General features: G+C 39.4%; 1 protein-coding gene across 1 annotated transcript; it reads left to right on the top strand.

Annotated features, from left to right (window-relative positions):
• The first annotated feature begins 121 nt into the window (after window positions 1-121).
• Window positions 122-13,422, top strand: ampd1 (adenosine monophosphate deaminase 1 (isoform M)). Its single transcript, XM_023298344.3, has 15 exons — window positions 122-269; window positions 3,232-3,397; window positions 3,571-3,721; window positions 6,920-7,085; window positions 7,195-7,414; window positions 7,771-7,900; window positions 8,359-8,553; window positions 9,308-9,439; window positions 9,727-9,890; window positions 10,054-10,180; window positions 10,477-10,640; window positions 10,866-10,986; window positions 12,344-12,517; window positions 12,756-12,866; window positions 13,018-13,422. The coding sequence occupies exons 1-15, from the start codon at window positions 248-250 to the stop codon at window positions 13,171-13,173; spliced, it is 2,199 nt and encodes a 732-aa protein (XP_023154112.1). The 5' UTR covers window positions 122-247; the 3' UTR covers window positions 13,174-13,422.
• The last annotated feature ends 4,301 nt before the right edge of the window (window positions 13,423-17,723 follow it).

The following is a 17,723-nucleotide window of genomic DNA, read 5'->3' as shown; positions in this document are numbered from 1 at the left end:
ATACCCGTCTCATTGTCAAAACAGTGTGCCTGTCAGAGAGACTTAAAATAGATCTTGACACATACGAGTCCCCCATTACACCAAGGCATGTTCCATGTGGGCACAGCCGGTTCTGGTAACACGTGAGACAGAGGTTACTTAATATTGCCCAGACCAAGCACAGGGCTCCACACTTTCCCACTACAGTGGTCCAGAGCCTGACCACCTTTACCAGTCCTCAGGAAGCGTTCACTGGAAAAGCATCACCATGCCTAAAGTCTTAGTGCCAGGTGAGTTTGGGCAGAGTGACTCTGAGCTTGAATGTGTACTACATCAATAGGAAGAGGGTTTGTTAGCATTTTCAAAGCTTTGTTTAGCACTGATTCATGGTTATAAAGTTTAACTTTGAGAAGTCTTTACCAGTAGTGTATTCATTTCAGTCTTATTTTGCTTTGTCATTGGTCAATACATTTAAAGAATAAAATGCCACCCTTGTGTCTGCGAACCGAGGTGAGTGCAAGTGAGAACTCCCAAAACTGTAAAAAAAAAAAAATACTTTGAATGTGTATTACAGAGGTCACACTCTTCACTGTGCAGCGTACAGTAACATCAACCATACAAGAAATAAATTCCCATTTGTTTAGCTAAGCTGCTCTAATGGTACTGACAGCTGCAATGAGAGGTTCATTGGGGTTAAAATGCATTTAGTTTAATATGAAGCACACACTGCAAGACATCTTTGCTTTGTGGTCTGTGGCTGTACCAAATTGCTGACTAGTTTGAATTTTCACAATTTGTCAAAATACCATTCCTGAGCATTCAAAATTATATTCTGACACTTGTGGCCTGTGTATCAGCTGTTGGGTGGGTGGGTGAATAACTGTCAGCTGTGAATATGTCAGGAGAGGATAGAAGATGGATGTGTCCTGTCAGCACATTTACTCAGATCAAGTGTGACATAAGATCAGGTCATGCAGTAACTTTCACTCAGTTTGTTTTCATTCTATTTCTTCTTGTGGTACATCCTCAGGGTAAAAACGTCTACCATTAATACCATTCTAAATGTCATTGTAATCTTTGCTAAAAATAGGCTTGCATTTACCAGGCGCAGGGCAACTGGTATGACACATTATACCTCCAAAAGTTTTTTTAAAGCGTAAAAAATAGAAATGCAATGGTCTAATCAGCTGGAGTCTGGATAGTTTGATTTAACAGAGAGATTGATTGTAATGGTTTTGCAGATACTGGTGGAGAACATGATTGACACTGTGTCTTGCAGTCCACGGAGGCAGATTTTATGACTGGCAGATCTGCAAACTGAGCATGTGTTGAGAGTGGAAATAAATGTGTTAATGCTCAAGTGAAGGAAATTCAGATGAGTCTTGAATTAAAGAACCTGTTTATCACAAAGGGCACACGTTGCACTTATTTCTATTGGCATTTAGCCAGTCTTGTTTTAAATTATGCAGGCTAACAGGATTTAAACCCAATATAGTCCAGAAATATTTGCGCATTCCAATAATAATCTGCAGAAGTCATCGTGGGGAAGCATCAGTGAGATTGTTTTCATTAAAGACAGTAAGTCAGCGAAGAGGTTTTGTGTAACACACTTGCTTCCATATTATTGATTGCTTTGTAACATTAACGCATATTTTCTGTTTTCCCTATTAACCTGGACTGTTCCATCCTAACTGGGACTTTTTGCTAACTCAGCAGAGGGAGAAAATGAGTATTGAGCAAGGAAATTTGATGGGAGTTGTAAAGACAATGTGAAGCATTCCAAATGCATTAGTTACTGCATGGATGTTAGTAACTTCAACAAATATTCTTTCTCTACATATGAGTGCAAACTAGTAATATGAATCTTGGCAAATAAACACCTATTCCATGTAATGGAGTATAGTGGAAATTGACACCATTCATTTATATACTGTTCACATTCAATATCATTTTTTTCACTGATTGCAAAGTATTTGTATCAGATCACAAGCACAGAATCAAAACTGTCCTTGCAACCACAGAACAGGCATAGATAGCTCTTGGAGAAAATGCTATCTGTGCTGTGATAAATTCTCATGAGTATCTTTCATATTTGATTCAAAACCTGTTGCTTCACCAGGAGCTCTGAAGCTATGAAAGCATTTCTGCATGTGCCAGGAAAATGTAATTACCATGTCTCTGTCCAACCGTAGAAACTGCAAAATTTCATTTAACAGTCATGTGTCCTCTCACATGGTGTTTCACCTTAATTCCACTTATCCATTTACCACAAAGTGTATAAACTCATCCAACATTTAGTTTTATTACTCATATTCACAAAATTTGTTACTGCATGTACTTCTAATTTATATTGGTAACAATATTATAGTGTAATCTATGTTCCTAATATCCTAAGTATTTACTAGTATGGTATCTATATGGTGTCTTTTTTTTATCCATCAGCTGTAGATAAGGTCACCATGGTGGGACATGTTCATGTATAACATTTTGAATATAACATTTTCTAACCAATGCTTTTCTAACACTCTCTTTTCTGGACTTTATTCCGGGTGGTGCTTCTGACTTGATGGGCATAATCAGAGTCGCAGAGTAAGTATTGAGGATGATAAGTGGAACTTAAAATCACTGTGATATTAAGCTCTATGTAGGAGCTGTTGTCTTAGAATAGACAACCATGGCTCTTGGATAATAAGTGCATGTAAGAAGTGGTGTTTGATCTAAAGGACGTGCTAAGTAGAGCCACTCGGACTGTTCATTGTCACTGTGTTTCTTTTGAACACGGCAGCTTGGATCATAACTCCATTCATTTCAGACCATGACCCTCTTTTCTCACCATGTTTTTGGCCTACTGACAAATTCATTCACATTGAGCCAATCAAATAAAAATAAAATGATAAAATAATACTGCAAAATAAACAGTGACTGAAAACTGGGTCTGGAGTTATACATCACAGAAGACTTTACCATCCTTTATCCATATGAGTCCATTGTGTTGTGAATGCCACGCATGTAGTAGAGTCTGTACACATCAGGCTCAATGGGTTATGTGCCTTCTGTGTCATAGATGTAGGATGTCTTGTCCAAAAATCCACCATCATGGATTTCATCTTTCAGCAGTAATATTCATGTAGTGTAGATTAGCAGTTAAAGCATCCTGCACATGGCTTACCTGATTTAGTTCAGTGCAGCATGATGTGATGGAAGCAGAAGGCATGTGTTAACAAGAATACATACCTTTGGCATGCCTGACAGAGACCGATGACAAGATGAGGGCCTTCGCGGAGACAGTCTTTGCATCTGAGACCAAAGACGAGAACATCCGCGATGAAATCTCCATGTTTGATGTGGCTGACGACTGTCCCATCATCCACAATGAGATGGCCCATCATCTGCACGTTGATGACGATGTTGAGAAACGGTGAGACGGAAGATGTCAGTTTATTTCACAAAATGGTGAAAACAGGACATTTAAATTTGAAAACATATCTACCTAGTACTAATCTGTGGAGATAATTTGGTGCTCATGACAAGCTTTTCAGAAATTTTGACAGTGGATGAAACCATCCACTAAACCTCACCTCTTGTCCACAGCAAGAGGCATCAGCGTTGCCGCACCACAGCCAAGGCGGCGGCTGGTTCCCAGGCTGCTGCCACTTCAGTGCCAGTGGAGGTGGACATGCCCACTTACCTGGAGGTGCCAGACTTCCAGAGAGTGGCCATCATTGGAGACTATGCTGCTGGGGTATTGTTTATTTGTTTATTGTTTCTAGTGACATTTAGCCAGTCTATTTACATATATATGCCAGTCAAAAGTTTATATGGAATTATGGAGCAAACAAACAATTGTGAAATAGCTCTAAATATGTTTTATATTATAAAACATATCCCCCAATGTAGCCACCTTTTGCTTTGATGACAGCTTTGCAAAGCCTTGGCCAAGGCTTCATGAGGTAGTCACCTGAAATGGTTTTCACTCCACAGGTGTGCCTTGTCAAAGTTCATTTGTGGATTTTTTTTCTCTTCTTAATGGTGTTGGGACCATCAGTTGTGTTATTGCAGAAGTCAGGTTGGTACACAGTTGACAGTCCTATTTGACAACTGTTAGAATCCATATTATGGCAAGAACCAATCAGCTAAGTAAAGAGAAACAACAGTCCATCATTACTTGAAGAACTGAAGGTCAGTCAGTTAGGAAAATTGCAAAAACTTTGAATGTATCCCCAAGTGCAGTCGCAAAAACCATCAAGTGCTACGATGAAACTGGTTCACATGAGGACCCAGGAAAGGAAGACCAAGAGTGACCTCTGCTGCTGAGGATAAGTTCGTCAGAGTCACCAGCCTCAGAAATCACAAGATAACAGCACCTCAGATTAGAGCCCAGATAAATGCCACACAGAGTTCTAGTAGCAGACACATCTCTACATCAACTGTTCAGAGGAGACTGCACCAATCAGGCCTTTATGGTCAAATAGCTGTTAAGAAACCACTACTAAGGAAAAGCAACAAGCAGAACAGATTTGTTTGGGCCAAGAAACACAAGGAATGGACATTAGACCAGTGGAAATCTGTGCTTTGGTCTGATGAATCAAATTTGAAATCTTTGGTTCCACCTGCCGTATCTTTGTGCGATGCAGAAAAGGTGAATGGATGGTCTCTGCCTGCATGGTTCCCACAGTGAAGCATGGAGGAGGAGGTGTGATGGTGTGGGGGTACTTTGCTGGTGACACTGTTGGAGATTTATTCAAAACTGAAGGCACACTGAGCCAGCATGGCTTCCACAGCATCCTGCAGTGACATGCCATCCCATCTAGTTTGCGTTTAGTTGGACCATCATTTATTTTTCAAAAGGACATTGACCCCAAACACACCTCCAGGCTGTATAAGGGCTATTTGACCAAGAAGGAGAGTGATGGAGTGCTGCATCAGATGACCTGGCCTCCACAGTCACCTGACCTAAATCCAATCCAGATGGTTTGGGATGAGATGGACCACAGAGTGAAGGCAAAAGGGCCAACAAGTGCTCAGCATCTCTGGAAAGCTCCTTCAAGACTGTTGGAAAACCATTTCAGGAGACTATCTCATGAAGCTCATGGAGAGAATGCCAAGAGTGTGCAGAGCAGTAATCAAAGCAAAGGGTGGCTATTTTGAAGAACTGAAAATATAAAACATGCTTTGTCTTATTTCACACTTTTTTGTTTACTGCATAATTCCATATGTGTTCCTTCATAGTATTGTTGCCTTCAATGAGAATCTACAATGTAAATAGTCGTACAAATAGAGAAAAACCATTAAATGAGAATGTGCGCCCAAACTTGTAGACTGGTAGTGTGTATATGGGGTTTAGTCACAGGTGTAATAAAGCAAGTACACAAGCAACAGTGAGGCAGGAGTAATCTGACATGAAAGAGACAAGACAGTAGAGAGCAATGAAACACAGCCATGCCTCATATTCAATATTTAAATACTTTAATAAAGCTGTTGATCCCAAGGTGTGAGTTTAAATCAACAACTGCTTAGCCAGACTGATGTGTATTTCAGACACTTTAGCCTTTCAGTTACATACGCTAATATGCTCAACCAGGTTTAGAAATTAATTTGATAAGTTTAGTCAAAACTTAGAAATAAAAACAACCGAAATGAATGGACCCTGTTCAGAATGTAATCCTATATTTCATCAACCAGTTGCTTCCTTTAAGGCTTCAATAATAAATAAAGGCAATAAAGAAAAAAGAGTTGCTCATATAACAGCGTAAATATACTCTTCCCAAGTGGATTTTTAGCTAGAATGTTGTTTTACATGGTTTCATTTATTTGAAAAGGGAGCCTTGCCAGATTAGTTTGTGCAAAGTTTGTAACTTCTAAATATCTAAAGAACTCACAACTGGGTGAATGAGGCAAATGCGCCATCAATATGTTGATCCTGTATATATTTCATGTAATTCCATTATTTAAATCACCGAAAGTAACTCCCAACTCCTCTTCTGAGATAAATTTAAAAATGCAAGCTAGATATTTGAAGTCGACAAGTTGACACTTGTAGCAGTTGTCTCTGTTTCCCTCTGTATGCTACCAAAGACTTGGGGCAAATGGACAACTAAATGTATCTATGAGTCTTCTCATATTAGCAGATTCCCATGAATGGAGCTCATCTGAGAGCAGGCAGGGGTTTAGATTTCATAACTGGGACTATGGAGGAACTGATTATTATTTGTGCTCTTTAGATAACTCAGATCTCACATTTGTTAAAGTACACTTTCAGTTTACTCATTACATAACATATTGCATAACATCACTGAGGCCAAATGGCTGCTCATGTAGCAGCATGAGAAAACTAGGGGCGATGCTTTGTACAGTAAACTGACTCCTGAAAGTGCTGCACTGCTGTCTGTGTAGCTGTAGCTGGTGTGAGTATCAATTAAAATTATAATAACCTTTATTTACAAAACACATTTTCTCAACCAAGTTCCTATAAGGGATTCAAAAGGCAGCAAAATAAAACATCCTAAAACATGCTGGGAGTCAGTGTAAAGTGGCTGAAAGCAGGAGTGATGGGAGTGTGGCTCTTGGTTCTTTTTTTAATTATTTTTTTTAAATCAACTTTTATCCTGATGAACACTTATTTAAAAAAAAAAAAAGTTTTCACCAAAAATGCAAACTTCTCATTGTCTTCTACTTTTTAAAAAATCTAATTAAGTTCAAGATTATACCAAATAGAAAGTTTTAACAATCAAAACTACAATTCAGCTGCCACCCTTTCTATAAAATAAACTTAAATGTGCTATTTACGATATCTATCTCCTATTTCATGTAGCTTTTTTTTTGTTACGAGTTTAACTGTAAGGCTTTTGCATGAGTGTAAATGTTCACATTTTGACACAGCTACTAATTTTTGCAGGTATTGACTGTCAGATCTTTCCCATGTGTTATATGTGCTCTTCAGGTGACCATGGATGACTTTGAGCTGTCCTGTAGGGGTCTGTATCGCGCCTTGACCATCAGGGAGAAATACATGAGGTTGGCCTATCAGCGCTTTCCAAGAACAGCCTCCCAGTACCTCCGGGACATCGAGGGAGAGACCTTCAAAGCTGAAGATCAAGTGCAGCCTGGTGAGATGAGGATCAGCACACCGATGGACTTCAGCTTAGATACAAGATGTTTCATGTATCACATTTTAGTGTCTCAAATGTTCTTTTTGTATGTTACATCCATTCTCAGTCTTCACACCTCCTCCAAAGAATGGGGAAGATCCTTTTGACACTGCGGACCTGCCAAAGAATCTGGGCTACATTGCCCGTATGAAAGATGGTCTCATCTATGTGTACAACGACGCTGCAGCTGCTGACAAACACCAGCCCAAAGACCTGCCCTGCCCTGACTACAACACCTTCATCGACGACATGAACTTTCTCATTGCTCTCATTGCACAGGGCCCAACGTAAGTCCTTTAAAAGTGTAACTTTACTCTGCTTGAAACCCATCAGCCTTTAAAATGTCCCACCAAGATACCTCCCATACCTTTTCTTTTAAAACTGTGTCAGGAATTTACCACTTTCAACTTGCCCTCCTTTTAGATGACCCCCAGGTTTACTGAAGTCATTTATCACAAGTTCTGTGGGTGGTCCTTGGAATCCACACTTGAAAAGTGCAAACTGAAATAACAGCCAATTACAAGGCAGTTTTTAAAACATTTTCCTAATATTTTTACATACTGGCCCTTGAAATGTTACAACCGCTGCATGAATATCAGCTCAGGGTCAGCTTATGTATCATGAGCGCCTCTTTGTTTTATAGTAAGACTTACACTCACCGCCGTCTGAAGTTCCTCATGTCCAAGTTCAATGTGCATGAGATGTTGAATGAGATGGAGGAGATGAAGGAGCTGAAGATGAATCCTCACAGGGATTTCTACAACTGCAGGAAGGTAACTATGAGCAGAGCATTCTGCATAGACACAGTCATGTTATTTATGCATCAACATAAAAACTACACAAAAATAAGCTCATGCAAATCAGGGTCTCACTATTTTAATGTAGACCTACGTAACATAGATATACTATGGGTACAGTCGCCACAAGAACTGAATTTCAGAAGAGATGAGTGGATTCCTTCAGACTCCTCTTAAAATCTTTATATGAACTTTTAATAGGGAAGATGTACAGCAGATCCTAAGTATCAACATATTAATATGAAATAAGGCCATATATTATGTGTACGCACATCATGTAAGTTTTAGACAATGCACTTCCTACTTATCTTCCTGTTGTTTAACAGCAGTCATGGTTCTTGTGCTGTCTTTAGCGCTCTCTTGTGGCCACATACAGTTATTACACTACCTAAACCCCAAACCTCAGTGATTCACTCTCATCTCTGTCATTTCAGGTGGACACTCACATCCACGCTGCCGCCTGCATGAACCAGAAGCACCTGCTGCGCTTCATCAAAAAGTCTTACCGTGTGGACGCTGACCGTGTCGTGCACAACCTTAAAGGGAAGGAGGTCACCATGAAGGAGCTCTTTGAGTCTCTGCACCTGCATCCCTATGACCTCACTGTGGACTCGCTGGATGTGCATGCTGTACGTTTCTAAGGACATTAGTGGCCTCAGATGTGCACAGACAATAAAATAACGATTCATACATACAGGTAGAGGTACATGACAAGAATGATTTTGTATGAAAGCTTGCAACTATTCATGTTGACTATGTAAATGCACGTTAGTGATTCCATAAAAAGTCAATCAATGCCTCCCACATGACTCCCTGAGAATCAACAGATCTTTTTATGTAGAGTAGGTTTAAAATATTTAATGAAGCCATGCACAATGTTACCATCATATTATGAATACTATATAGGGGAAAGTCAAAAATCGATGAAATAATACTATTTTAGAAAATGATTCGAAGACAGAAGAAATCACGGCTAGAAGATGAGCCAGAAGCTAAAAGCTGGCTTTGTTTAATATACTAAAGTTACTGTATTGGGAACTTTTTTTAAATATACATTAATAGGAGATTCAGATAATAAAAAATAACTGATAATAATCAGTACTTTTTTGTTTTAGCAGAAATGTGTTAAAATTACAGGATTGTACACATACTAGTAGACAAAGTAGGAAATCTGTTACATCCATATTTGCCATGTCAGGGATTGTACAATAATTAACACTGTCACAAGGTTGCAGAAAAATATTTCACTGGTGAAGATGACAGTATTAAAACCTGAAACCTGTTGACAGTTAAATATCAAGAAGCTGAAGGTAAAGATTATGACATGATTTGACCTTCCATGATCAAAATCTATTTTCTTGTATCTCTGTTGTTTCTCTAAAGGGCAGACAAACCTTCCAGCGTTTTGACAAGTTCAACGCCAAATACAACCCAGTGGGAGCCAGTGAGCTGCGTGACCTGTACCTGAAGACAGAGAACCACATCGGTGGAGAGTACTTTGCCACCATCATCAAGGTTAGTTTCTATATATAAAGATGTTGTGGTCAGAAAGCATAACAAGAAATGATTTGTTGATGAAATGATGGTATAACCGCAATTCTGCCTGCTGAAGATCAACAATAAAGAAACAGTATTGACATCCAAGTTCATACATGGGCATCAATGGAATTTCAAGTTTTATTAGTTCACACACAAAACCTGGTCTTGGTTTCTTGTATTTAGCAGCCCACTACTGATCAAACTAATCCTTTCCCCTCAAATTTTAAGTTAATTATGCTTGATCTGACATTTGTGTACAACAGGAAGTAGCAGGTGACCTGGAAGAGGCCAGGTACCAGTATGCTGAGCCTCGTCTGTCCATTTATGGCTGCAACACCAACGAGTGGATCAAACTCTCCAGCTGGTTCAACAAGCACAGAGTCTTCTCCCCAAACCTCAAATGGATGATTCAAGTACCCAGGATCTAGTAAGTTTTCGGTTTCTAGTCTTTCTTCCCTGTAACTTGACCATCTGTCAGACCAACAGAAAACTATGAATTATAGCTTCTACCTACAGGGTGTGCAATTAAGGAACTGGCCTGAAAATGACTTGGAAAGATTGCTAGAATTCTTTTATCTCTTTGATCTCAGTGACATCTTCAAAGGCAGAAACTTTGTGCCCCACTTTGGCAAGATGTTGGAGAACATTTTCCTTCCCGTGTTCCAGGCTACCATCGACCCACAGTCCAACCCAGAGCTCAGCATCTTCCTCAGGCATGTGAGTTCAGACACAACTGAATACTAAATCTTCTCTTAGATTGATTTACAAACCATGAGTCGGGGATCTAATTGTGGGAAAGCTGTATACCACTAAAATGACCACACATCTGGATCACAAATGAATAGAAGCCTTTATAGGCTTTATCTCAGGCGTAAATATACATATTAGCTGTAATGCATTAAGGAATTCCTGTTATTCACAGCTATCTTTGCCTCAGTTTGGAAACTGTCAGATTAAAGGTGAAGCCCTGTATGTCCAGTATAATGAACTGTTTGTTTTTATCCGGACTATAGGTGACAGGTTTCGACAGTGTGGACGATGAGTCCAAACACAGTGGCCACATGTTCTCCACTAAGAGCCCCAAACCAGAGGCGTGGGACATCGTCAAGAATCCCTCCTACACTTACTACATCTATTACATGTATGCCAACATTGCTGTGCTCAATCAGCTCCGCAGGTGAGGAACTTTGCTTCTGGAATACTGGTTTGAATTCTAGGAATAGGATTACTTAATGTTTTGTCTGAGAGACCCCAGGCATTTTTTCATGGGACTTTCCCCTCATCTAATCTTCTCAGTAAACTCTTACAATGAGTTCATATCTGACAACTATAACATTACAAAACATCTCTCAGAGTAGTCTCCTTTCTGTGGTAAAATAGTTGTTTACCTTCTGCTCTCCAGACAGAGGGGGATGAACACGTTCACGTTCAGGCCTCACTGCGGTGAGGCTGGTGCCGTCACCCACCTGCTGGCTGCCTTCATGACTGCTGACAACATCTCTCACGGCCTCAACCTCAAGAAGGTCAGTCCTCTGAGTGCAGAATATCACTTACTATGGATTAACACTTTCTTTCAGCAGCACACATGATATATACACGAATTTCAACATGACTAAGCGCTAGTGCACCGACTCCTGTGGAAGAGCCATGATGTACTCGAACCATTGACCTACCATGACTATAATGAGAGAAGACTGAAACAGATTGTCTTCTGTTGTTTTGTTCACCATATCTGAATTGAAAAATGAATGATGATAGAACATATATATCTAACAATGGAAGACAGAAAACTATCCTATATGTTTATGTGAGTAGATAAACATAATTTTTAAACTAGAAATTCCCAAGTTTTGTAAATACCAAAAGTCCAATAGCTGCTCTGAATGTTGTGTAAGACGCTGACTGATTCTTTCCTCAAGGAGCAGTTCTGACATTTTTTTCGGACAATATTCTCTTATCTGAAAGCAACAAAAGACATGCATTCAGGATACACAGTATTTTGTATTATCTGATTAAAGGGCCGTAAAACCCTTATCTAAGACGTTTAGTCACTTTATGCTGCAGCCTGCTGGTGAGGCAGTATAAAAAACAAGGATGCAAGGTGTCTGAACAAACTCATTAAAAAAGCTGGCTCTGTGGCTGGAATCAGATTGAACATACTGGAGGATGAGGTGGAGAGACAGGCACTTAGAAAGATGGAGGCCATTCTGACAAACCTGGATCATCCACTTCACATCTGCCTCAGTGAACAACAAAACATCGGTGGTGGACGGCTCCTATCCCTGCACTGCAGGACTGAAAGATTCAGAAAATCTTTCTTGTCATCAGCAATTAGACTATTTAATTCAAAAGTAAACAGATGAGACCAGACAATTGAATTTCTCTTCGGGGATTAATAAAGTTATTGCATTGTATTGTATTGTATTGTATAACCTCGCCCCTCCTGAATTCCTCCACATAAACACACCCAGCCAGACTCTCAGATCATCTTCCTCTCTCAACCTCACCATCCCTCCTGCCTGTATGATCACCATGGGCTCCAGAGTTTTCAGCCACTCTGTCCCCCTGCTCTGGAACTCCCTCCCACATGACAAACGAAACATTGACACACTGGCTATTATCAAACCCCATCTCAAAACTCATCTATTCAAACAAGCCTGCTCACTCTTTCATCTCAGTTCAAAATTTCTGTACTGTTTTCAAAATGGTTTCAATTTTAATTTCAAAATTTTTACATCTTTAAGTTTTTTTTTTATTGTTAATGTGTTTTAACTTTGGTTGTTTGTACAATCTCCTTGGACTTTGACAAATTATCCCATTAGTGGACTCAAGCTGATCTTGTAAACTCATTTTCTCCACCTCTCAATCGCTCCCATCCAGAGCCCTGTGCTGCAGTACCTGTATTTCCTGGCCCAGATCCCAATTGCCATGTCTCCTCTCAGCAACAACAGCCTGTTCCTGGAATATGCCAAGAACCCCCTGCTGGAGTTCCACAAGAAAGGCCTGGTGGTGTCTCTGTCCACCGACGACCCCATGCAGTTCCACTACACCAAGGTGTGAACGCATGAGAACGCCTCTGTTGATTGTGTACACAATGGTGCACACTGGGTTGTTTATAATGGGCATTGTGTACATTTTTAGATGTATGAATTTCAGTTTTCTGAGGTAGGAAGTTAGTTATGTATTTCGTACAGATTTCGATGTGTGTAGAATTAGCTGTTTTATTCAATGAATTTCACATATCTAACTGATCATGATATCAGAGTGTAAGTCCTGGACTGTCTATCCCCAGGAACCCCTGATGGAAGAATATGCCATTGCAGCTCAGGTGTTCAAGCTCAGTACTTGTGACATGTGTGAGATCTCCAGGAGCAGTGTGATTCAGAGCGCCCTGTCTCATGAGGTAACACACACAACGTTACTCTGAAAAGCTTTGTGTCAGATCATCTGACTGATCTACACAGATTCTATCATCACAGCTTACATCATGTTCTACATACAGGTCATTGTATACTTGCATTAAAGCATGCTGTTGATCTTGGTTTGTGCTCCAGGAGAAGGTCCACTTCCTGGGTCAGGATTACCTGAAAGAGGGTCCAGAGGGCAATGACATCCGCAAGACCAATGTGGCCCAGATCCGCATGGCGTACCGCTATGAGACCCTCTGCTATGAGCTCAACCTCATCAAGGAGGGCCTGAAGACTGAGTAAAAACTTGGTCCCAAGTCATCTCTTTTGTGATGTAGAAAGTCTTCTCCTTTTGTTTTCCACAGTAACTCTTAAACTAATAAATCTTAAAAAAATTGACCTTCTAATGCACTGATGTCTCCGCTGAAGGAAAAAATGTGTCTTAACTGTATGTCATCTGCACATTGTTTCAAAAGTGCATTACAGTATGTAAATTGCAACTGGAGAAACATTGTGTATAAGAATGAAAAGAAATAAAATGTGAAATATCAAGGAAGTGTTTGTGATTTTTCCATATTACTTTGCAACATTATTTGCTTGACAGCAGGATCATGTCCAGTTGTGTTGTTTGTACTTTGGCAGTGTTACTGTTGCCTTCAGACATTTCTTGTAAGCTTGGCGCCTTGTTGCTTTTATATCCTGCACCAGAAGTACTTTTCTGTTTATTGCACAAGTAGTTTAGTCATTTTGTTGTGCAAGCAGAATGAAGAGGAAAATGTGCATCAGTCATGCAAATTTAATGAAGTTCTTAGTCTGAGTTGTTGCAGACTGCATCAGTTTTACCCACAGTTATTGACAGATTCCATGATGTCTGCCATTTGCATTTTTAAAAAGCCCGTCCGCCCAGTATGAAAATGTGTAGGATGTTGTCAGACATCTTGGTGTCTTCCTGGACTTCTCTTTCAGTTTTAATAAACAAGTCAGCATCACCACAAGGAGCAGCTTTTGTCAGCTCAAACTATCACCAGACTAAAACTGGCTTTATCTACTACTGTACTTCTGTATATGGTGTTGACACAGTCCAACAGTCCTGTCACTTCCTCCATGCATTTGTATACACCGCTGCATGTTATTACCTTTGTATTTTGTGCTTTCTCTCTGCACATCCCTGTAGGTATTTTTGACACTGAACTTGCACGTCTGACGTGCAGTTACTGGTTCTACCAACCTGTCTACTGTTTATGTTTTCCTTCCTGTTTGTGTCCACCTTCCTTTTCTCTTTCCCCTTAACTCTCACCCTAACTGATTAAGGCAGACAGTCGTCCTCCCTGAGCCTGGTTCTGCTATTCTTCTCTACTGTTGTAAGGTGCACTCAGAAAATCTTTGAATTTGTTTGGTTTTCTTTGTATATTCTTGTCTTGTCTTAACTTTAACGTCGGATTATTTTTTTTGGAGTATATCACACTATTGGCTCTTAGCTTATCATTAAAATTAGTTATTTTAACCCTTAGATGCACAGTGTGGGTCAGGAGATACCCAGTTTCCACTGGATTTGGGTCACTTTTGACCCATGTTGTGCATCAAAGGGTTAATTTGTATTTCATATGAAATAGTTGGATTTCTACCATCATATTTAAATTATAAATAATACTGGGAGGTTTAAACCTTAATATTTAAACTGGTTAAGTAAATTTGCAATCTCTTTCCTGTACTGGATGGCTGGGCCGCTTTTGTTACTCCTCCAAGGAACACAGCAGAGTTATGTGATGATCAATGTTCATTTGTCTGTCTGTCTGTTAGCAACATTACTCAAAAACGGAATAATGGATTTGGATGAAATTTTCAGGGAAGGCCAGAAATGACACAAGGACCAAGTGATTAGATTTTGGCAGTGATGCGGCTTATAGTCTGGATTCACGGATTTCCTAAAGTTTCTGTATCATTGTGAGATAGCGGCACTGCGTCACTGTAACTATGACTACAAGTGAACACTACGTCAGCTGCCTCCTGACGATCACAATTGACATTGCACATCCTACTACGAATCGCCCGCTGACTTATCGGGTCTTATCCATCGAAAATGATACAAGGAACAACTGATTAAATTGTGGGGGTGTTTCCAAGTCTCATCAATTACCGCAACTCGGTATCCATACATAATGTACACATGCATAACACATGCCAGTGCTCAGCGCAAGGTCATTTTGTCTGTGGGTACATCTATATTAAATGGCCACATTCTATGCTGCCGTGATTTCTGACACAAATTTTTTTCAAGATTTCGTCTGTCGGAAATGATATAACAACTCAGCAGCCTTGGTAGAGTGCTGCGCTCTCTGAGTGCTTTTCTTGATTGAAATGTGCTGTATAAATATTGGAGACTTGACTTTGTTGTACTGAAAGTGACAAAGTCTATATTGTTACTACTTAATTTACCTGAATTCACATTCAGCTGCTTTCAACACAGAGGTCAAGTCTGAGATCTAAATCATTTCTAAAGAGCTAATTCACTTCAGTTCAGCTCTGAAGCTTTGATCTTAATACACACATCACACATGCCCTGCATATTGGATTAATTAAAGTCTCCTTCATGTCGAGCAGGTGCAGCTCCTTACAGTGTCCATATTTCCCATGACATCTGAACACAGCAGCGTTTCTTCATCGTTGGCAGCTGCAGCGGTTCATGTGATGACGTCATCTCTCCACGATTCAAGCAAACTCTCACAGAAGAAGCAGCGTCAAGCTGGACACACCCACCCACAGGAAGCCCGGAACACCAGAGAATTACACAATAAACTGCTGCAAGTCATAAATAAAGCAGCCGGGCCATGGCTCAACTTTAGATAAAATACAAATAACAACAAACCCCAAACCTTTGAATATTGTGTGACATATTCCAAATCCTACAATATCTTCTTCCTTACCCTCCTCTTTCTGTTTTATAGGTCTCATATTATAGCTCGTTGTGACAATGTGTCACTTTCACACATGTATTTTAAGTTTTAGCTCAAAATATTGCTCTCGTTCATTCCATCATGCCTTCATTACTCTTGATTTCAGTGTGTGCAGCTTTGAAACTAGCTGATCTGCTGCTGTCCACAACCCTTTGAGGAAGAGGGCAGCAGTTCAGACACATTTTATGACCTATTGAGAAAAGAAGGAAACATGAGGATGATCTTTCCTGTGTGCAGTAAGTCTATTGGCACACTGGGGTCATTCAACTATGTTTAACAGCAGACACAACAGGATTTTGTAAAATATGATCTCTTTAAAATAATCAAAAGATATTTTTGATGTTCTCAATTAGACTGTCTCAACAGATGTGTTACTGTTTTCAGAATCCCCCTTTACTACAGGAAACAAAAACAACCTCCAGGCAGTGACCTACTCACTGAAAAGTTCTTGCTAAGGATTTGGGACATGCAGTAAGGTGGAATTGTTTTGTTAATTACCCACGTTAATGACAATGCACACCTTCATGCATGCAAATGTTCCACCAAAACTATTTTGCGGTGACACTGCTGCTGCATCCTTCGCTTAACTTTGGAGTTAAGGTAAATTCTTAAATGAAAACAACACGTCACACCATTTTCCCCTGGTGCAATGATGATCAGTTAGACTATCCTACACAGCACTGTATTAGTGGTAGTGAAAGGTCTGACTCTGTGAGACAAGTGATACACTGATCCAGAATGAATGGCTCATTAACAATAAATCTGCAGATTTAATTATGTGTGGACATAACACTGAAAAATGTATGAGTAGAGAACACAAGGTCAGGATACTTTTTTTCTCAAGGGACTTATGACTCATTCCAGAATTGGAGGACATTTGGGCTTCAATTTTTTGAAAAATAAACCTTCTCTTTTATAATTTTCTGCTACATATTCATCAATAATGGGTAATAAACTATCAAAGGCTTGATTGTCTCAGCTTGCACATCAGTGGGACAATTTTTATTCCATGTTTTATTTGTTGTTTTCTAACTCTAATTACAGTAACAGGGTTGCTAATACATGCTAATGTTAGCAAGCTAGAAGCTAGATATTTAGCTATCTGTTACTGCTGACCAAGAGGACAAACTTACTGATGGAAAAAAGTCAAGAAAAAATGTAAAAAAGAATTTTTCTCATCTTGATAATATGCAAAACAGGGTTGCATGAGGTAGAATGAGACATTCAATGAAGGTTGACAATGTTATGAAAATATGAAATATAGAAGAGAGGACATAGCTTTGCTCTGCCCATTCTTTTGATAGTATCATGTGATTCACTGTTTTCTTCTTCTTCTACCAGCTAAAAAGGTTATGCTAACAGGGTTGTTGTGGGACACACGTTCCATGCATAGTAATTATTATTTAAAATATTATGTTTTTTTTTCTTTATCTCATGGTCATGTTTACATTTTACTCAGTTCTGCTTTTCTTAATTCTTAGTTGTTGCTCGGCTCTAGTTTTGCTTCCTTTGTTCTTTTTTGCCCTTTAATATTGTATTTTCTTAGTGTTTATTTGATGTCTACTGTTGCACGAAGAGAGAGTAACGTAATTTCGATTCTTGGTATGTCATGTACATGTTGAAGAATTGACAATAAAGCTGAGTTTGACTTTGACTTATGTTGATTATAAAAATGCTCCCACAATTGCAAGAGACATCAATGAAAAAAATAATATTAAAAAAAGATCTTTAATTTTCAGTTTAACTGTTTTGTTTGAGATTCAATTTGGCCATCGGGGGAGTGGGACAAGAGAAAAATGGCATTTTAGGGGGCACTCCAGACTTATTTGGTATTTTAAAAAAATGTTTTCAAGCATTCTTCTCTCCTAACTTTTTCTGTTGGTCTCAGAACAAGTAAAT

Source organism: Amphiprion ocellaris, chromosome 8 (assembly GCF_022539595.1).
Source record: "Amphiprion ocellaris isolate individual 3 ecotype Okinawa chromosome 8, ASM2253959v1, whole genome shotgun sequence".
NCBI classification, from domain to species: Eukaryota; Metazoa; Chordata; class Actinopteri; family Pomacentridae; genus Amphiprion; species Amphiprion ocellaris.
This window is presented reverse-complemented; position numbering and strand designations above follow the sequence as displayed.

Bases quoted from the DNA above. Each gene is read 5' to 3' on its own strand.
- ampd1 (XM_023298344.3), top strand. From the start codon at position 248: ATGCCTAAAGTCTTAGTGCCAG. The intron at 7,415-7,770 runs GTAAGTCCTTTA...TTTGTTTTATAG, and splicing joins CTCATTGCACAGGGCCCAAC to TAAGACTTACACTCACCGCC. The intron at 10,987-12,343 runs GTCAGTCCTCTG...GCTCCCATCCAG, and splicing joins ACGGCCTCAACCTCAAGAAG to AGCCCTGTGCTGCAGTACCT.